The 22,862-nt window shown below is 42.6% G+C and overlaps 1 protein-coding gene across 1 annotated transcript; it reads left to right on the top strand.

Annotated features, from left to right (window-relative positions):
* The first annotated feature begins 18,652 nt into the window (after positions 1 to 18,652).
* Positions 18,653 to 19,348, top strand: LOC123442106 (RING-H2 finger protein ATL78-like). The gene has a single exon (XM_045118206.1). It carries the CDS (start codon positions 18,653 to 18,655, stop codon positions 19,346 to 19,348), a length of 696 nt encoding a protein of 231 aa, XP_044974141.1.
* Positions 19,349 to 22,862: the final 3,514 nt, after the last annotated feature.

Genomic DNA, 22,862 nt, shown 5'->3' with positions numbered 1-22,862 from the left:
ATGCTAGTGTTATTCCTTTTCACTTTATCAAGAGATCATGAATGAGATTCTACCATGTGAAATTGAAGACGTTGATGTTACTATTCATCTTGCAAACGAAGAAACTATCTCTCTTATTGGAATTGTGTGAGATGTTGAAGTCCTATGTGGAAAGGTAAAATATCCTACCCACTTTCTAGTACTCGGTTCAGTGCAAGATAGTTTTTGCCCTATTATCTTTGGTAGGCCTTTTCTCAAAACTTGTGGAGCTATTATAGATTGCAGGAAAGGAAAAGTATCTGTTGAATTTAATGGTGAGCCATATGAATTTAACTTTTCTAAATTATCGAAGCAAACTCGTGGTACTAATTTGCCAGTAATGATAAAGTTATTGAAGAGATTGCTTCTACTGCTATTCCTCCTAACGATCCTTTGCAGCAATTTATGGAGGACCACAAGAATGATATGCATATGCAGGAAATGAATGAGCTAGACGACATATTCTTGAGACAACCTGCTATCCTGAAGCACAACCTTCCGGTTGAGCCTTTGGGAATTCTGTAGAAACCAAAAGAAGACCCGGTGTTTGATCTTAAACCTCTTCCCAATACGCTCAAGTATGCTTATTTAGATGAAAATAAACTATATCATGTTATTATCAATGCTAACTTTTCAGGATATGAAGAGGAGAGATTATTAGAAGTCCTTCGTAAACACCGAGGCGCTATTGGCTATACCCTTGATGATCTTAAGGGGATTAGTCTATCTATTTGTCAGCATACTATCAATCTTGAGCCTAATACTAAACCGGTTGTTGATCATCAATGACGGTTGAACCCGAAGATGAAGGATGTTGTGAGGACCGAAAAATCCTCAAGCTTCTAGCCGCAAGTATTATCTACCCTATAGCTGATAGTAAGTGGGTAAGTCTGGTACATTGTGTTCCCAAGAAAGGAGGTACGACTGTGGTTCCTAATGATAAGAATGAACTAATACCTCAAAGAATTATTATTGGATATAGAATGTGTATTGATTACAGGAAGCTGAACAAAGCAACCAGGAAGGACCACTACCCGCTACTGTTCATCGACCAAATGCTTGAAAGGTTATCCAAAAACACTCACTTTTGCTATCTTGATGGGTATTCTGGCTTCTCTCAAATTCATGTTAACACTGCCGATCAAGAGAAGACAACTTTTACTTGTCCCTTTGGTACTTATGCTTATAGACGTATGCCTTTTGGTTTATGCAATGCTCCTGCTACTTTTCAAAGGTGTATGTTTGCTATCTTTCATGATTTGTTTGAGGAAATTGTGGAGGTTTTCATGGATGATTTCTCCGTCTATGGAACCTCTTTTGACCATTGTCTCCACAACCTTAATAAAGTTTTGCAGAGATGTGAGGAGACAAACTTGGTACTCAACTGGGAGAAGTGCCACTTCGTGGTCAATGAGGGAATTGTTCTTGGCCACAAGATTTCTGAAAAGGGAATCGAGGTGGACAGGGCAAAGGTCGAAGAAATCGAGAGGATGCCTTATCCGAAGGACATCAGAGGTATTCGTAGTTTCCTCGGTCATGCTGGTTTCTATAGAAGATTTATTAAAGACTTTTCCAAGACTTCGAAACCCCTCACTAATCTTCTCCAGAAGGATATTCCTTTTGTGTTTGATGAAGATTGTAAGCAAGCCTTCGGAGTCCTTCAGAAATCTTTGATAACCGCCCCTATAGTCCAACCACCTAATTGGAATTTGCCTTTTGAAATCATGTGTGATGCTAGTGATTTTGCTGTTGGAGCTGTGTTAGGACAAAGGGTTGATAAGAAATTGAATGTTACACATCATGCTAGCAAAACCCTTGATAGTGCTCAAAAGAATTATGCTACTACTGAGAAAGAGTTTTTAGCGGTAGTTTTTGCTTGTGATAAGTTTAGGCCTTACATTGTTGATTCCAAAGTCATCATTCATACTGATCATGTTGTTATTAAGTATCTTATGGAAAAGAAGGATGTGAAACCAAGTCTTATCAGATGGGTCCTTCTTCTTCAAGAATTTGATTTGCAAATTGTTGATAGGAAGGGAGCAGACAACCCTGTAGCCGACAACCTTTCCAGGATGGAGGACATACCACATGATCCTATTCCGGCCAACGATAGTTTTCCTGATGAACAATTAGCTGTTTTGAGGGTACAATCTAATTACGTTCCATGGTTTGTAGATTATGCTAACTTTAGTGTTGCAAAGTTATTGCCTCCAGGTTTAACATTCCAGCAAAGGAAGAAATTCTTCCATGACTTGAGGTATTACTTTTGGGATGACCCACATCTTTGTAGAGAAGGTGTGGATTGGATCGCGAGGAGATGCATACGAGAGCATGAGCAGAATGATATCTTGAGACAATGTCATAATAGTCCTTATGGAGGACATCATGCGGGTGAGAGGACCGCACACAAGGTTCTCCAGTCAGGTTTTTATTGGCCTACTCTCTTTAAAGACGCTAGAAATTATGTTTTATCTTGTGATAACTGTCAGAGAGTTGGTAATAGTAGTAGGAGAAATGAGATGCCTATGAATTATTCTCTAGTCATTGAGCCTTTTGATTGCTGGGGTTTTGATTTTATGGGTCCTTTTCCTCCTTCACACAAGTACACTCACATCTTAGTGGTTGTTGATTATGTGACCAAGTGGGTTGAAGCAATCCCCACTGAAAGTGCCGATCACAAGACATCTTTGAAAATGCTCAAGGATGTAATCTTCCCTAGGTTTGGTGTACCTAGGTACCTCATGACCGACGGAGGATCATATTTTACACATGGTGCTTTTAGAAAATCTCTAGCCAAATATGATGTTAATCATAGAATTGCTTCACCTTACCACCCTCAAACAAGTTGGAAAGTTGAGCTCACAAATAGAGAGTTCAAGTTGATCTTGTAAAAGGCAGTGAATAGTTCTAGAAAGGACTGGTCCAAAAAGTTAGGAGATGCCTTGTGGGCGTATAGAACTGCTTACAAAAATCCAACGGGAATGTCTCCGTATAAGATGGTCTATGGCAAGGCATGCCATTTACCTTTAAAGTTAGAGCACAGAGCTATCTGGGCTGTTAGAGAGCTTAATGATGACCCAAAGCTTGCTGGTGAAAAGTGCCTCATGAACTTGACTTCTCTAGATGAGTGGAGAAGTGAAGCTTACGAGAGCGCAAAAATGTTCAAAGAAACGGTAAACAAGTGGCATGGCAAGAGAATTTTGAAACGTGAATGAAATATTGGTGATAAAGTTTTGTTGTATATATCTCGTTTCAAGTTTTCTCTAGGTAAATTACTTTCCAAATGGGAAGGACCATACAATATAGAAGAAGTCTACCACTCTGGTGCAATCAAGATTAACAATTTTGAAGGCACCAAACCACAAGTTGTGAATGGGCAAAGACTCAAGCATTACATGGCAGGAGACCCCATCAATGTAGAGGTGGATGTGATACAGATAGCTACTAATGAAGAACATATTGCAATACTGTGACAGACACCAGCAAAATCAGAATAAGAATAGGTGTGTAATACGGTAAGGAAACTTTGCGAACATCAATAAAAGTTCTGTATTATGTGTTTTTGCAAAATTAGGAAAATTTCGAGCCAAAGTGGAGCCATAAAGGAGCTCCCGGGGCTCCAGGTGACCTGGTGGCGCGGCCTGCCTCCTGGCCATGCAGGGAGGCCGCCTGGGCCACCAGGAGTCCGTCTCCGACCCCACTTTGGCTTGTTACCTTCCTTTCGGTGCAGAAATTTTTGCTATATATTTTCCCAGATCGTGCCGGTTTTGTATCTTGCAATTCCTTGTATTTTCTCTTTTGATCTTTTTCTGCCAAGCTAAGAAGCTATTATTCGAGATGTCTTCTTGCGACTCAAGCGGGGAAGACTACACGGGTAGTCGTCTCCGCCGTGTCTAGCAAGATATCAATCAAGGGAAGGTCACCGGATGGGCTACTAATGAAGAAATTGCCGCAAGACAAGCATAGATGGAGCGCTCCGTGAGAGAGGGAGTCAAGATGGTCACCATCCAGCAAGAAGGAGATCCTTCATCACGAGGATCCAACTCCGACAACCCCATCCTCGTGGGGTTTATTAACCCTCAACATGATCATTCTCTAAACCTTTCAGGAATTATCCCTCCACTAGAAGCTCCACATGTGTCATCTGCTATATCTGAAGCTCACAGAATAACTAACCAATCCTGTGAAGACTTCCGTGTGCTTAAAGTACAGGTGGCCATATTTGAAGCTGGAAACCAAACCCTTCGGTGCATAATAGCGGACTTGAAGAACAACAAGTAGGATGAAGAGTGAAACCTTCATGGGTAATATCATCTATGATTGAAGAAAAATCGCTCAAGATAGATGATTTGGCTAGGAACGTTGATAGAATTTCTCTTGAGATTGATTCTTTGAAAATTAGATCTATTCCACCCAAAGATGATATTAATGAGTCTTTAAAAGCTATGAGAATTTCTAATGATGAGTGTAAGGAATGAACCGCTAGAATACGTGCTAAGCGCGAATGGCTTGAAAAAGTGTTTTCTCGTGATAATATTGATGAAGATCTAAAAGTGGTTGGTGTGACACCTATTGAATATTTGTTTTCTAGCATTAATCTTGAAAAATATGGGACTCGAGATGAGTCAACTTTAGTTAAGGGGCATCCATATGATTCCGAGTTCATAGATCTTAATGATAAGATTGATAAAAGTGGGATGGAAGAGGTCAAAACTTTAAACAACAATGAGCCCACTCTTTTGGATTTCAAGGATTTTAATTATGATAGTTTCTCTTTGATTGATTGTGTTTTTCAATCCATGTTGAATTCTCCGCATGCTTATAGTCAAAATAGAGCTTTTATAAACATATTTTGGATGCCATGATGAAATCTTTTGAAGAAAAACTTGAGTTGGAAGTTTATATACCTAGAAAGCTTTCTGATGAGTGGGAACCTACTATTAATATTAAAATTAAAGATTATGAGTGCCATGCTTTGTGTGATTTGGGTGCTAGCGTTTCCACAATTCTAAAAACTTTATGTGATGTGCTAGGATTTCGTGAATTTGATGATTGTTCTTTAAATTTGCATCTAGCGGATTCTACAATTAAGAAACCTGCGAGAAGGATTAATGATGTTCTTATTGTTGCAAATAGGAACTATGTGCCAGTAGATTTCATTGTTCTTGATATAGCATGCAATCCTACATGTCCTATTATTCTTGGTATACCCTTCCTTAGAACGGTTGGTGCAATTATTGACATGAAAGAAGGTAATATTAGATTCCAATTTCCATTGAGGAAAGGCATGGAGCAGTTTCCTAGAAAGAAAATAACATTACCTCATGAATCTATTATGAGAGCTACCTATGGATTGCATGCCAAATATGACACTACCTAGATCTATTGCATTATGCCTAGCTAGGGGCATTAAACAAAGTGCTTGTTGGGAGGCAACCCAATTTTATTTGTTTTGCTTTTGTTTTTTCTTCTGTTTTGGAGTGCTGCACACATTATTACCTCTGTAATAATTGTGTTTTCTTGTTTTAGTTAGTGTTTGAGCAAAGTAAGACCTTTGGGATGGTCTACGGTGTTTGCAAGTTGATTTTGCTGAAAAACATAAACTTTCGCTCTTAGTCCAGGAATTTTATAAGTTCAATGGAACGTTATTTTGATCTTATTTTTTTTACAGAAGATTGGCTTACAAATTGGGCAGATTTATTTAAGTTTTCATAATTTTTAGAGTTACAGAAGTATTTGAAGTAAATAGATTGGTACAGACTGTTCTGTTTTTGACAGATTCTGTTTTCTTTGTGTTGTTTGCTTATTTTGATGAATCTATGGGTTGTATCGGGGGGTATGAACCATGGAGAAGTTGGAATACAGTAAATATTATATCAATATAAATAAAGGATGAGTTCATAACAGTACCTAAAGTGGTGATTTATTTTTCTTATACTAACGGATCTCACGAGTTTTCTGTTGAGTTTTGTGTTGTGAAGTTTTCAAGTTTTGGGTAAAGATTTGATGGACTATGGAATAAGGAGTGGCAAGAGACTAAGCTTGGTGATTCCCAAGGCATTCCAAGTCATATTCAAGGATACCAAAGAGCCTAAGCTTGGGGATGCCCCCTCTTTAGTCTTCAATCCATCGATAAATTTACTTGAGGCTATATTTTTATTCACCACATGATATGTGTTTTGCTTGCAGTGTCTTGTATGATATGAGTCTTTACTTTTTAGTTTGCCACAATCATCCTTGATACACACCTTTTTTGAGAGAGAGACACGCTGAATCGTGACTTATTAGAATACTCTTTGTGCTTCACTTATATCTTTTGAGCTAGGCAATGTTGCTCTAGTACTTCACTTATATCTTTTAGAGCATGGCGGTGTTTTATTTTATAGAAATTATTAAACTCTCGTACCTCACTTATATTATGTTGGGAGTTCTTTAAACAGCATGGTAATTGGTTTAGGTTATGAATTTAGTCCTAATATAATAGGCATACAAGAGGTATATAATAAAACTTGGGTTTTTTTTTTATTTCTGTGCCCCTCGTTCGTTAGCTCTACTCGTTCATCCCCACGCTCTTAACTTTTGCTCACTTTTCCCCACTCCTTTCCCCAAAACCCTCAGAACTTGTCATAGCGGACGTTGTCGCCGGGTCAATGCTTTGACTGTTAACTCTGACGAGTGGGGCCACGCTGGACTCTGTCGCCCGTTGGACGTGACAATTGGGGCCACGTCGAACGATGCCGCTATTCGCTCGTTGGGCCGTGGTTAGATTGTTGGGCCCTGCCCGCGCCGTAACGACATGAGCCTGCTATGCATGCACGTAGCTACCCCTCAAAAAAATGCATGCACGTAGCTAGCCTGCCTCCATGCGCTGATGCCCGCCGCCATGATGCGTTGACCTCCCCTCTTTCTGCACACGAGCCGCCACGTACGCTGACCGGCCTCTTTCTGCATGCTAGCCGCCACGGACGCAGGGACGGTCGCTGCTGGGCTCTGCGTGCGCCGTAACGACATGAGCCTGCTATGCATGCATGTAGCTAGCCTGCCTCCATGCGCTGATGCCCGCCGCCATGATGCGCTGATGCCCGCCGCCACGATGCGCTGACCTCCCCTCTTTCTGCACACGAGCCACCACGTACGCCGACCAGCCTCTTTCTGCATACTAGCCGCCACAGACGCAGGGACGATCGCTGCTGCGTCACACGCTTATATCCCCGATCCACTCGCATCTATTCAACGTGGCAATTAAAGTGGCGAGCCGCCATGATTTCTGCACACTAGCCGCCATGATAAGCTTTCTATGCATGCACGACATGAACCGCCTGCATGCCTGCCAGCATGCGTCGATGTGCCCCGCCATGGATGCAGCCTTCCCGTGAGCCGAAACGGGACACATCGTCTGTCGCCTCCTCGATTGATTCATAGTTCACACCGTCTCACCCTTTGACCACCGCAGCATCAATTCAGCATGGGAATTGAACTATAGGGCATACCGATCGACGTGCGCTACCATGATACCGAAGCCTGCTGTGCATGCCATGTGATCTAGCTAGGATGCCTCCATGCGCGCCGTCACGGGCGCAGCGACAGTCGATGCCACTGGTTCCTCTCTTCTCGCACGCGTCTCCACCTTCCAAGTGCCATAGACCAAGCCTAGGGTGCAGTGCTACATTTAGGGTCAGGGTTTAGGTATTTTAGGGTTTAGGGCTTTGAAGCATCAACAAAAAGCATGTAATATATTTTTTGAAGCATCAACATTTTGAAGCATCAACAAACATAGCTCAGAGAGCATAATAACGAAAGCATACATGCTGAAGCATCAACAAACATAGCTTAGAGAGCATAATATCGAAAGCATACAATATAGGGAAGCCTATAATATATATCCTACGTACATCCTAGTGCACTATGCGTCTTCGTAGTCGGAGATGGCTTGATCCGCCTGCGTTGTAGCCTGGTCCTCCTGGGCCACCACTTGTGCCTCCTCATGCGCCGCCCGCGCTGCCTGCATGTGTTGCTGACGAAGACGTCGGGCCTGCGCAGCTGCTTTTGAGCAGATGGAGTTGAGGATCACCACTTGGTCGGGCCACAAATAGTAGACCGATGGTGCCTCCACTTCCGGCTCCTGCGGCGGCACCTCGACCTCCGGCTCTTGCGGTCGCGCCTCCACCTTCGGTTCCTGCGGTGCCGCCTCCGCCTCCGGCTATGCCTCCACCTCCGGCTCCTGCGGCGGCGCCTCCTCCTCTGGCGCCTCGAAATACTCTAGAGGTAGCCTCGCTTGCCTCCGGATTTGGGCCCGCCGAAGGAGGTAGAGACGTTCTTCGATAGTGTAGTACTGGCGGCATGGTGGCATGGCTGATGGGCTGGGAGAGGGGAGTGCTTGGGTCCTGGCGGGAAAATGGAGCAGGCAAATGAGCTACGGCTGAGGGAGGGGAGTGTCCGTCCGGCTTAAATAGTCATTGTAACCTAAACCCTAAACCGCCCCGTTTTCACACCCACCGCGGCATCAGGAGCATACATGCGTGGGAAACAGTGGTTGGTTTGATGAGTGGACTGTGAACGGGGTCAAATTTGAAAGAGTGAGCACGTTCACACACGACGCAAAAAACGATGCAAAAAAAACGATGTGAAAAACGATGCGTAAAAAACGACGCGATTCGACGGCCCACCTAGAGCTTGGTTTCCTTTTGGGCCCAACACCACCGTTTTTTCGCGGAGTCAGTGGTGGCCGAGCAATCGAGCACAACCAACGGGATCGCCTCTCGCGGATCGCCCCATGATCCAACGATGCGGAGTCGTCCTTGTGCTCCAACGACCCGGAGCCTGCACGCAGCTTGCCCACCGAATTCCTTCTAGAAGACCACATCCGAGGGCTCTTGCTTGGTGCCAGGGTGTGATCGGACGGCTAACGTTGGGAGCTAGGGTTAGGCGAAACCCCGCGGGGTTTAGAGGGGTTTTGAGCTGGTCAATGGGGTTACGAAAGCTTTGACTGAGCATAACTTATTAAAAAAAATCAAAAAGTATGAAACCTTCGCCGTTCGTTGTTTTATAAGACACGCTAACGTGGAGAAATACTAAACTTGGTCTATGGTCATTTTCATGAAAAAACCCTAACTGGCACGACCGAGGTCAACTGAGCACCATTAATTTAAAAAAAAATCAAAAAATATGAAACTTGCGCACAATGTTGTCTTATGTGACATGTTACCAACAAAATATCATAAACTTGGTCTATGATCATTTTCATGCGAAAATCTTCACACATATGAGCTATCACCTACAAGATTTCATAGAGTTCGAGGAGATGAAGTAGGGTTACCTTTTGTTTTTGAAAAATTTAAAAAAATTAAAAAAAATCACCAAAGCTTTATTTAAAAGTGAATAAAAAGGATGTGAACTTAGTTTTACATTTTCATATTTTAAACGTGTTTTTAATAGTTTTTATATTAAAGCATATTTTTCAAAAAGGAAAAGTAAAAATATGAAGATTAATTCAAAAAATAGTGAGACTTCGAATCTAGACTATATAGAATGAATAGGTGTTAATAAAAACCATTTGGCTCATTTAGAGTAGGTTTAGAAAAACTTGATTATAAATGAGGGTGAAGGAGATGAGGTAGGGTTACCTTTTGTTTTTGATTGTTTTTTAAAATCAAATAAATCACCAAAGCTTTATTTCAAAGTGAATAAAAAAGATCTGAACTTAGTTTTACATTTTCATATTTTTAACATGTTTTTAATAGTTTTTATATTAAAGCATATTTTTCAAAACAAAATGTAAAAATATGAAGATTAATTCAAAAAATAGCGAGACTTCGAATCTACACTATATAGATTGAATAGGTGTTAATAAAAAACATTTGGCTCATTTAGAGTAGGTCTAGAAAAACTTGATTACAAATGGGGCTGAAGGAGATGAGGTAGGGTTACCTTTTGTTTTTGAATTTTTTTAAAAAATCAAAAAAAAATCACCAAAGCTTTATTTCAAAGTGAATAAGAAGGATCTGAACTTAGTTTTACATTTTCATATTTTAAACGTGTTTCTTAATAGTTTTTATATTAAAGCATATTTTTGAAAAGAAAATGTAAAAATATGAAGATTAATTCCAAAAATAGTGAGACTTCAAATCTACACTATATAGATTGAATATGTGTTAATAAAAAACATTTAGCTCATCTAGAGTAGGTCCAGAAAAACTAGATTACAAATGGGGTTGTTTACCCTAGCCTCGGAGCTCATTTGGAGCACATTTCTCAAATTAAATATCTTTGAAATCCTCTAAATCACCTTAAATTTTGCACACATGATCTCCTATACAAACATAGATAGTTTGCCAAGATTTTTTTGCAGCATGTCTAATCAGTGAAGCAACACTGAAACAACATGTGTGATCATTGCAACACCTCAACTCATAGCTCACAACATCTAAACAGAAGTAACCATACACCAGAGGCAAATTTAAGGACAGGCAAATATAGATAGCATAATACATTGGGTACCCTAATACATTACTACCATAGATTCAGTTCATCATATCATAAACAGCCACATTCAGTTTACCAAAAGTAACCCAAAAGATAAAGATAAAACATGCTGCCACATTCAGTTCATCACATCATCACATCACACTGGAGTCAGTGCCTTCGCGAGGGCAGCATGCTGCCCCCTGATCATGTAGTCCTCCCCGCGAATCGCTACATCTTCTGCATGAGAAGCAAAGTGATCGAAGCGGTCATCCTTTGGCTTTGGCTTGGTACGTGGTGTAGTAGGGGCAGCGCCACTTCTTCATCTTGCGGTTGTAGAAGCAAGCAACTCCCTTGGCCTTGATATTCTCCACCTCCTTCGGTGTGAAGGACGCGAAGTTGCCCTTGTACACGTCTTCTCCAGAATCATACTGCACACATGAATGAATTGCATTAATACATTATAGATTCATATACACCATGTCGAAGGAACTAAATGAACAATCTAAATTTCAAGTAGGCTTACCTCATATTCTTCGTCGTCACTATACTCTGGATCGTACGGGTCGAACCCAGTAAAGGTCAGCTTCCTCTTTTCCCCCATCCATCATCCTCCTGAATATACAATTACATCCATCACTAGTAAATACAAAAGCCAGTTAAAAATTTAGAGATGCACACATGACACATTGATCATAGGGCTAATATACTATGATCATATTTGCATTTTCCATTGTCATGCACACATATTGAACAATAGAGCTAATATAACTACATATTATGGAAAAATTTATATACTAATGAATCAAATAACTTCTTAATCAATGGATTCCATTTGGGCATATGACATTCAAAACCCCAATCTACGTAGGATTCAAAAACAAATCTAATAGGGACCCAATCGAATAAGCATACATGTCTGTAGCATTAAAAAACCCAATTTGTGTAGCATTAAAAACAAATCTAATAAGCATACATATGTGTAGTATTGAAGCACAGAGATCCCTATCTCTCATACAGATCTATCTAGCATTTTTGCAACAAAAAAACCCCATCCCCCCATATAGAAAACCCTGGCCCATCCATCAAACCAACTACTCTAACCATCTGTACTACCGTATGAATCACAATCTAACCAATGCAACTAACTCTACACGCTAATATCCTAAATATCGCAACTAACAAGCAAGTGCAAATACAACCTGCTCCTCGCCAGGTTACGCATCGGGGGTATCGGGATGGACTGCGCCGCTCGATGCCGTCACCTTCTGCTACGGCAGCACTGAGGCGGACACCGCCACCTCCTTCTCCACATCCGCAGCGGTTGCGAGTTTCCCCGCACCGCCGTGGACGCCACCAACATCCTTCACTTCATCCGCGGTCACCGCGCCATGCAACTCCACTACATCTCCGGCCGCTGCGCTGTCGTCGCCATGAGCTTCCGCCATCGGCTAGATGGAGGCGATGAAGGTGAGGAAGAGGATGCGGTGGGGGACAGCGAGACGGTGCGGCGGAGGCAGTGGAGGAGAGCGAGATGATGTCGGTGGGGGAGAGGAAGACGATGCGGCAGCGAGGGGATTTGGGGGAAATGGTAGGGGAGATGCACTGGGAGGTGGTACCCCCTCTTTATAAGATGGGACGTTTCGGGCATGTCCCATGTACACGTGCTACCCCACGACCGCAGTCAGTTGCATGCGCCCACGTATATGAAGACCACTATACAGTCAGCATACGAAACCACTATACGGGTAAACGGTCAAAGATGTACCCCGCCGTATGCGGCCCCACTAGTGAGAGTTAACGATCAAGCCATTGACCCGACGACAACGTCCGTTGTAACCTGTTGTGAGGGTTTCGGGCAAGGGAGTGGGGAAAAGTGAGCAAAAGTTTTTCAAAATGACGAACAATTTTTCGAGTTCTGAATGTTTCTAAAAAACAGAAGCTAATTGAAAATTAGAACATTTTTTAGAAAGCAAAGTCATTTTTCGAATTTGAAGAACATTTTCCGTATATCTGGAAATATATTAATTTATGAACAAAGTTTCAAAAACAACAATTTTTTGAAATTTGCAAGATTTTCAAAAGCAAGAACAATTTTCGAAATTGAAGAAAAATTTCCAAACACGAACTTAGTTTAGAATCTGAACAATTTTTTTATTTTTTAAACAGTTTTTGAAAATACCAAACATTTTCTTAAAACCCCAAAAAAAAATGCAAATCCCAAATATTTTTGGAAGTTTTGAATTTTTTCATAAGGCAAATATTTAAAATTGAGAAAATTTACACTTTAAGTTTTTTTAAATCAAAAACATTTTCCAAATATCTAGAACATTTATTAAAACATAAAAAGAAAAATAAAACCAGAAAAGAATAAATAAAAAAGAAAACAAAAAAACTGCCACAAGAAACCTTCTGGAAGTTTTATTACATGCTTATTGCGTCCAGCAGCACGCGGACGCATACAGGAATCACGATTGGGCTGGCCCACTAAAGTAAAACAAAGATAAAATCCCAAACATTTAGATAAAAACTCCAGAATATTTTTTTGTAAAATCCGAAACATTCTGATAAAAAATTGCGGAATATTTTTCAAAATTCTGGTGCATTTTTTCAAAATTCCGGATCATTTTTCAAATTCCAGAATATTTTTTAGTTCTAAAACATTTTTTCACAATTCCGGAACATCTTTTCAACTTCCGTAATATTATTACAAAGTAAGGATCATTTTTTCATTTCCAGAATTTTTTTTCAAATCTCGGAACGGTTTTTTGAAAATACAAAACATCTTTTAGAGTTCTGGAACATATTTTTGAAAATACGGAACATATTATCAAATTACGTACTCCCTCCATCTCAAAATTCTTGTCTTAGATTTGTCTAGAAATGGATGTATCTAAATACAAAAACGTGTCTAGGTACATTCATATCTAGACAAATATATGACAAGAATTTTGGACGGAGGGAGTAACATGTTTCCAAATTCATGAACATTATTTTTTCAAACTTCTGAAGATTTTTTAAATTTCGGAACATTTATCGCAAATACTTTTTTTTAAATCAAGAAGAGATTTTTGAAAGTCAAAACATTTTGTAAAATTCAGAGTATTTTTCAAAATACAGAACAATTTTCTAAGAATCAAGAATATTTTTCAGATTTGAAAAACATTTTTTAAAACAGAAACAGAAAGAAAAGAAAGGGAAAAGGAAAAAAGAAAACAAAATGGTTCAGAAAACCTTCTAGAACGTTCCGAAAACCAGAACGCTCGAGCAGTTATATGGCCGGCCCGTTGCACCGCTGCTCGATCGCTTGCCTGTGCGAAGTGCAGACTGCTTGAGGCAGCGAGCGGCAAATAGGATATTCCCTTTATGGTGTGTTTCAGGCGAAACAATAAGCGGTACACCTTGCTTATGATGTTGCGCTTCTTTGATGGCCCATTTATATGTGTTTGATCGATCAATTGTTTGTGGCATTTCCTGTTTCGCGCCACAGGCGCGAGTTAATATGCATTTTTGTTAACTGCCGCCTGTGGTGTCCGAACTGGGCCGGCCCATCTAGACTCTTATTACAATTTTTTTTAAACATCTATGAACTTTATTGAATGTTGATGAACTTTTTTTTAAGTTTCAACGAATACTTTTTAAAAGTTATGAACTTTTCTAAATATAGATGAATTTTCTGAAATTTGATGAAAATGGATGAACTTTGTAAACATTTATGAACTCTTTTTTTTCAATTCAATGAACTTTTCTAACAAATACATGAACCTTTTCTGCATTTTGTGAACATTTATTTTATTTTTCTGAACTGTTTAAATTTTTAATCAACTTTTCCTCAATTTGATGAACTTTTTTTCATGTTTCAATGAATTTTGTTTCAAATGGATGAACTTTTTTTTTCAAAATTGATGAACCTTTTCTAAAAATATGAACTTTTTTTAATTGAATGAATCCTTTTTTTTAATCTGTAAATATTTTTTTATTATATATTTTTTTCGGTAACAAAAAATATCAAGAAAGAAAAAAATAAACAACAGTATAGTAGGCCGGCCTATGCTAGCAGCCCTGCAGGCGGCTGCAGCGCTGCAGGCCTGCTCCAGCGTCGAGGCAGGTGAAGCGATCACGACGGTCAAGGGTTCATCCCTATGTGCCCGATCGACGTCCTGTGCGCGAGGAGGCGGCTGCTCGTCCAGAAGCTCAAGGCGCGCTCCTCGTCCAGTACATGCACCATGATTAGTTAGCAACAAGGGAGTATATCTAGCATCTACAAATTGACCACACATAGATAAAGCAGACGTCTCAGGTGTAGTGGGAAGTAGTGGGAATGACCGGTAGTGCGGAAAAGGAAAAAACATTCTCATGAAAAACCACGTCATGAGAGATGTAAACGCGGTTAGAAGGAACATGAGGCACTTGTACCCGTTGTGAAGAGAACTATAACCGAGGAACACACACTGTTTAGACCGAAACTCCAACTTGCAGTTGTTATATGAACGAAGATGAGGCCAACACGCACTCCCAAAAAACTTGAGAAACGTGTAATCAGTAATCAGGAACTTCATGCAGCAAAAGTTCAAGTGGTGTTTTCATTTGAAAGAGTCGTGTAGGAAGCCTGTTAATAAGAAAACAAAACAGATGGTGGAGAAAGCATCACTCCAAAACCAAAAAGGAACAGAAGCATGAGCAAGCAAGGTGAGACCAGTCTCAACTATATGACGATGCTTACGCTCATACACTGATGTGTATGAGGACAAGCAACACGATGCGTAATTAAAGCTTGTTAAAGAAATCATTGAGGTTGTGCTACTCACCCCCCCCCCCCAATTAGATTGCACATGAATTATTTTATGATCGAGTAGGCGCTCAACATCTGTTTGAAATTGCAAGAAAACATTGAACACATCGGACGTGCGCTTGAGAAGATAGAGCCAAGTGAAACGATTATAAGCAGCAATAAAACTGACATAGTAATTATGACCACTAACAGAGGTTTGGGCATGGCCCCATGCATCGGAAAACACAAGCTCGAGCAGTTTGTGGACTACACGACACTCAGAAAAGGGAAGCTGATGACTCTGGCCTTGCTGACACGCATCACATACAGCAGCAGCATTTTTATTGGATACAACTGGAAGCTCATAACGACGAAGAACATGGCTGACAATGGGATTGGCAGGATGACCAAGGCGTGCATGCCAATGCGATGGAGACACACGAACACTCGTGAAAGCAGAAGGAGTCGGTGTCACGTCAAGTGCATAAATACCATGACGTAGCCGACCCCTAAGAAGTATGTTCCTCGTGTCCCGGTCCTTAACAAAAAAATGAAACAGGTGAAACTCAGCAAGGACATCATTATCACGAGTAAGTTTAGGAACAGAAAACAAACTACGTGAAACAGAGGGAACTCGAAGGACATTAATGAGACGTAATTGTTTGGATCGACGAGTAAGAAGGGATGCCTGACCAATATGTGATATGTGCATACCTTCCCCATTAGCAGTGCGAACCTGATCATGTCCACCGTATGGCTCGTGTGTAGAGAGCTTGCCCATATGACTCGTCGGGTGATTGGTGGTCCTGTATTCATGTAACAAGATGCATCAACTAGATAGGAAGGAGTATGTCCCTGCTCATGACTTGCCAGAGCAGCCTGCTTCTCATTACCTTTGCCATTGTTCCCGATGTCCCTAAAAATCCTTTTTTAAGCAGCGGTGGCATCGAGAAGAAAGGAGGCCATCAATACGAGAAAGCTGGCAGGAGACCTAAGCTCCACACGAAAATAGTGGTGTTCCGCGGGGGTGGAGCGGCCGACGATTTGCCACCAGCTGGCGCGTGTAGGGCTTGCCCTTGCCGCGTGTTACAGCGTTGGTAGAAGGGAAAGTCAATGCAGAATGACGAGCCTAGATGCACTGTTCTGTGGCAAAGAGACGTGCATACAACTCATGCGGCTGGATGGGAGTGTCACGACCATTGATATTTTCCACCAGATTATCATAGTCGTCACTCAACCCATTGAGCACATAAGAGGTGAACTCCTCTGGCTCAAGAGCCTTGCCAATGGAGGCTAGTGTTTCCTTCATGCCTGTCACCTTGTTGAAGTAGTCGGTAACAGTGATAGCATTAAGCTTCACCTCCCCAAGCGCAGTGTGATGGAGTCCTAGATTAAGGGGTCCTCGAGGCACCACCCCATGTACCAGATCATCAGTGTCTGGATAGTTGATGACTTCGTATGAAGGAAGGAAGGCACTAAGGATTTGCGTGTACTCCAAGCTTAGAAGGACTAGGTCGGCTCATCTATTCCTGAATATAGTCGATATCTTGTAAACCCTGGGGTTCCTGGTGTTTATATAAACCAGAGACCCATATCCGTGCACAGGAAGCTGAATCATCTAGGGTTTAACATATACGATCTCGAGGTAGATCTACTTTGTAATCATCTTCATCAATACAATCAAGCAAGACGTGGGATATTACCTCCATAGGAGGGCTTGAATTTGGGTAAACTGTTATCTCCCCCCTCTTCCTGCAACTCATCGATCCAAGGTCCACACTTTGGGACCCCCATCCGAGATCTGCCGGTTTTGACACCGACACGGTGTGAATGGCATGAGCATGCGCCTGAGACTGCAAAGCGGAGATGGTATGGAGAGCCGTCCACGCATCCCGAGAGGTAGCAGCAAAGATGACCAGCGACGAGACCCCCTCCGTGAGAAAGGACTGTATAGCAGAGAGAATGGCCTGATCGTGCGCCACCAAAGCATTATACACCGGATGATATGGTGGAGGGCACGACAGGGTGCCATTAACATAGCCCTCCAGGTAGCGGCTGCGAAGAAGCGACACCACTTGGGCACGCCACAACACGTAATTATTCGTCGTGAGCTTCATCGGGATGAGGTGCGCAAAGTAAAAAAGGCGCAGTCGCATAGAAGCTCGGGGACAAAGCAACCCCTGGCTGGACCGAGTAGGGCACCAACTCTAGCGAGGAACCGCCATAGGGCGCCTGAGCCGACAGGTAGGCACCGTACGTCGAGGGCACATAGGCACCATAGGCATCGACGGTGCAGCTAGGGCACCACACGACATCGGATGAGACAGCCACGGGTTGGTCGCAGCATCACCAGAGGCCGACGGATGAGACGACGTGGTGCCGTAGGAGACCGGCGATGCGGCTGGAGCACCGTAGGGAGCCACCGACGCATTGGGGAAGCCGTAGTGCGCAGGAGGGGGGGGGGGTTACCTTGGCCAGGCGGTCGCGGCAGGAGGCCCGTAGGCCAGCTGCGGCACCTAGCCGAAACCAGGGGCGGAGACGGTGCGACGTCGGCCGGACCTGACGAGGGCGGACCATCCACGGGAGCGCCGGCAGCAGCGACGAGGGCTAGCGGACGCGACGACAGGAATGGGGAGGTGACGGCAGCCTAAGCAGCGCCGGCGGAGGCCGGGGCAGGAGCGGGCAGCGAAGCCATCGCGAGAGTAGATGCGATCGCGGTGGCAGCGATCGGGGCAGAGGCGGAAGCGATCGTAACCTAAAATGATACCATGTAAAACTTGGAATTGTGAAAAACTGCACGACACCCAATACGACGTGGGTATCTCACATATATATAAGGGTGCACGAAATGTATAAATACAAAATACAGTGTATACATAGAAGCTACATATAAGCATTACCTAACATACCCTACTTTCCGAAAAAAAAAGGTATGGCTAGCCCGTGTGAAACTGACAAATATAATTGCATCGCGTTCGCTTCCTAAAGAGAAACATTTGCCTGGCGTTGGTTTCATAATAAAGAGAAAAACATATGCATCGCGTTGGTTTCCTAACAAAGAGAAAAACATTTGCGTCGCGTTCGTTTCCTATTAAAGAGAAAAACATTTGCATCGCGTTCGTTTCGTAACATTTGCATCGCGTTCGTTTCGTAATAAAGAGAAAAACATTTGCACCGCGTTCGTTTCGTAATAAAGAGAAAAACATTTGCACCGCGTTCGTTTTTTTTTTTTTTTTTTTTTTGCATCCCGTTCGTTTCCTAAAAGGATTAGAATTCGAATTTCCCGCGAGATGCGTCTCCGACTGGTAGCCGGCTGTGGACTACAAATAGCGCCACCGCCATCCGCAACTATCTACTACAGCTTTGCCACGACAGATCCGGTGTAGGGAACTAGTGACGGCGATGTCGGATTTCGCCGCCGCCACCGCTGGCCTATTGGTCATGCGCATGGTCGAGGCGACCTCAAGCTGGTTCTCCGTTGATCCCGGGCCGGCCGACCCTGGGTGCCAGTTCGCGGTGTTCGTGAGGTGCTATGTCAAGCGGTCCCTGGAGTTCCACGGACGCGGCCAGCCGGCGACCGTGCGGCACCAGCCGTACATCGGGCCAACCAACGGCTCCGCCAGGAAGTTCCTCGTGAAAGACCTCTCCGTGCTCCAGACCGACGGTGGCTGCCGCTGGGCGCTCCGCAGGATGCTGGCGAGGATGCCCCAGCTCGGTGTGCTCCGCCTCGCCGAGGACGAGTGGGACGCCGTCGTACCCTCCAACGTGGTGCCGCAGATCGTCCGCGTGGCGTGCGGCGACGGCGCCACCCGCGGCTTCACCTTCCGCTTCGTGCTGGAGGTGGCCCGGAAGTTCGTACACGACGAGCAGGCTCTCCTGATGGCGTGTAAGGAGAGGGAGCTGGCCGGCAGCGACAGCCCCGACGACTGCCCGATCTGCTTGGAGGGTCTGGAGGGAGAGCTCGCCGTGCAGCCGCCGAGGTGCCCGCACACGTTCCACCGCCGGTGCATTTTCAGGTGGTTCTGCCAGGCGCCGACGTGCCCGATTTGCCGCCGCGACGTGAGGATCTGTGCCCTGCCGGAGTTTCTTGCTCTGTAGCGCACTCATGAGATGTACGGTTCAAGGCCGAGCAGAGATCCAGTCGTCAACACTTCTGTCTCAGTTATTATTCCCTTCTTTTTTTAAAGATTCAGTCGGCTATTTGTTATGTTCGTTGAAAGATTGTATGGGTGCCTTCTACTCTTCCAGGATCGACATGTCCTGCATGTTTCCACTTGTTTTTTTCTCGGAGAAAGATGGACATTCAGCAGCTTCTTAGTAGTATATTTTTTATTCGTGCACATGTTTACAAGTTATGCCTGTGATTGACTACATATTTTTTTCTTTTTGAGGAGGATTGACTTTTACAGCACTGTAGTATTATTAGTTTCTGGAACGCTATGTATCTTGGGGAAAAAGTTCAATTTAAAACTTGAAGTTGTATCGGTCTGGCGGAATGAACCCTTAAATCGAAATTCCGATCGATTGCATCCCGAATTATTTAATTTCGGTCTAAATCGAACCTTGACATCGTGTCAACTAGGATTCGTCTAGTGCGCCGGCCCGTTTTAAATTTTTTGTTCAAACAAAAAATTCAGAAGGGCGCACACCCTACTCCTCGCTGGACCGACCCACTTAAGTTTTATTTCGTTAAAAAACCAAAAAAATGCACGGGGAGGCACTGTTTTTCTTCCATTTTTTCTTAAATTCGTTAATATTTTATTAAAATGACAAACCTTTTTTCAAATATTTCATGCAGCGTGGCAAGTTAGTCACGCAGTGCGGCACGTAAAACATTTCCTAAATATACAATAAATATTTTGGCAACACACAATGAACTTTGCATAATATAAGAGAAAAATAAACAGTAACAAGAAATGAATGTATGCTGCATTTGGAAAATGTTCACACATTTCAAAAATATGTTTAGGACATTTAAAAAAATGTATACGATGTATTCAGAAAAAATTAAATACATGTAAGGAGTGAAAATTTTCAATTTGTTTTTTAAGGCGGGAATTTTTTTCAATTCGTTATTTCAAGTTTCTCAATTCGTTTGTTTCCTTATTTATTTTGTATTTTTCTATTTTTTATTTAAGCTGTGAAATTTTTTCAATTAGTTTTTTTAATCCGTGAACCTTTTTGCTAAACTTGTGTACTTTTTCGAATCCGTGAACTTTTTCCAAAACTACAATATCATTTTAGTTTTACAATATTTTTCCAAATCCATGATTTTTTTTTGAAAATTTGCAACTTCTTATTCTTTTTAAAGACAATAGTAAGGAAAAGAAGATAACGGGAGCAAGTCAACGCAACAGATGTGTTGTCACGGTGGTTGCTTGCGTCGGCTAACAATAGGAGGTTTTGGGTTCAAGTCACCATGCGTGCTTATTTTATGCAGTTTTAAACAAGAATAAAACTATGGTTTTAAAGAAGGAAAAACAAAAGCGGGCCGACCCAACTAGGAACAGTATGAAGTGGCATCAATCTCGCTCATAGTTTGATAATCCACTACAAGAAATATGGTCAATAATGACCCACCATACCAAAACGAAGGGATCAATAGTTGGCCGTCAAGAACAGGCAAACTTGACATTTGCTGGTTTTTGGCCATGGATTCTATGACCAAAAGCAATTGGTCGTGGAATCTATTGAACAAAAAATTGGTCACTACCCATGGGCCTGATCCACGTATGATCTAATGTGGTTGAGCTGACATGGTACCATCCACGTGGCATAAGGTGACATGGCAAAAAAATGACATGGATGCCACATATAGTCACACATGATATTCTTAGTGGCCCAATGGACCAAGCCCATAAATACAACCCCTTTAGGATCTGTCTTCATTTGGGCTGTTTTTTACTTAACCAAACATTATTGGGCCATAGGAAGTTGCTTATTTTTTGGCAATTTTTGAAAACCAACTTTTCATTATTCTACTTGCGTGGCCTAATTAGTACATGATACGTCTCCGTCGTATCTACTTTTCCAAACTCTTTTGCCCTTGTTTTGGACTCTAATTTGCATGATTTGAATGGAACTAACCCGGACTAACGCTGTTTTCAGCAGAATTGCCATGGTGTTGTTTTTGCGCAGAAATAAAAGTTCTCGGAATGACCTAGAAATTTACGAGAATTTTTTGTGAAATATATAAAAAATACTGGCGCAAGAATCAACCGGAGGGGTGGAGCTGAGAGCCCACAAGCCCACCAGCCCCCCCCCCCCTTGCCGCGCCTGGCAGGCTTGTGGGGCCCACGTTGCTCCACCGCCTCCAATCCCAGCTCTATTTAGTCCCTTTCGTCCTGAAAAAAAAATCAAGGATAAGAGTTCATCGCGTTTTACGATACGGAGGCGCCGCCACCTCCTGTTCTTCCTCTGGAGGGCAGATCTGGAGTCCGTTCTGGGCTCCGGAGAGGGGAGATCGTCGCCATCGTCATCACCAACCTTCCTTCATCACCAATTCCATGATGCTCTTCACCTTTCGTGAGTAATCTCATCGTAGGCTTGCTGGACGGTGATGGGTTGGATGAAATCTATCATGTAATCGAGTTAGTTTTGATGGGGATTGATCCCTAGGATCCACTATGTTCTCAGATTGATGTTACTACTACTTTGCCATGCTTAATGCTTGTCACTAGGGCCCGAGTGCCATGATTTCAGATCTGAACCTATTATGTTGTCGCCAATATATGTGTGTTCTTGATCCTATCTTGCAAGTTGTAGTCACCTACTATGTGTTATGACCCGGCAACCCCGGAGTGACAATAGCCGGAACAACTCCCGGAGATGACCATAGTATGAGGAGTTCATGTATTCACTAAGTGTTAATGCGTTGGTCCGGTTCTTTATTAAAAGGAGAACCTTAATATCCCGTAGTTTCCATTAGGACCCCGCTGCCACGGGAGGGATGGACAATAGATGTCATGCAAGTTCTTTTCCCTAAGCACGTATGACTACATACGGAATACATGCCTACATTACATTGATGAACCGGAGCTAGTTACATATCTCTCCGTGTTATAACTGTTGGGTGATGAATACCATCCGGCATAATCATCCATCACAGATCCAATGCCTGCGAGTTTTTCCTACTGGTCCTTGCTATGTTACTTTGCTGCTACTGCTGTCACTGTTGCTACTGTTACTCTGTCACTACTGATGTCACTATTGATGTTACTAGTTACTATTGCTACTGTTGCTATTATACTACCTTGCTACTGATACTTTGCTGCAGATACTAAGTCTTTCAGGTGTGGTTGAATTGACAACTCAACTGCTAATACTTGAGAATATTCTTTGACTTTCCCTTGTGTCGAATCAACAAATTTGGGTTGAACACTCTACCCTCGAAAACTGTTGCGATCCCCTATACTTGTGGGTCATCAAGATCTTTTTTTGGCGCCGTTGTTGGGGAAGCTTAGCAATATTCTGTGAGTCACTTGGGATTTACGTCTGCTGATCTTCCGAAAGATCCAACAACTAAAGTCTTGCCCTCAACTATGAGGACAGGTAAGGAACTGCCATCTAGCTCTGCACTTGATTCACCTTCAGTTATGAGTAAGTTTGCGAC

This window comes from Hordeum vulgare, chromosome 3H (genome assembly GCF_904849725.1).
Source record: "Hordeum vulgare subsp. vulgare chromosome 3H, MorexV3_pseudomolecules_assembly, whole genome shotgun sequence".
NCBI classification, from domain to species: Eukaryota; Viridiplantae; Streptophyta; class Magnoliopsida; order Poales; family Poaceae; genus Hordeum; species Hordeum vulgare.
The sequence above is the reverse complement of the archived record's forward strand: the minus strand, read 5'-3'. Positions and strand labels throughout refer to the sequence as shown.

Coding starts and splice junctions, on each gene's coding strand:
- LOC123442106 (XM_045118206.1), top strand. CDS start 18,653: ATGTCGGATTTCGCCGCCGCCACCGCTGGCCTATTGGTCATGCGCATG.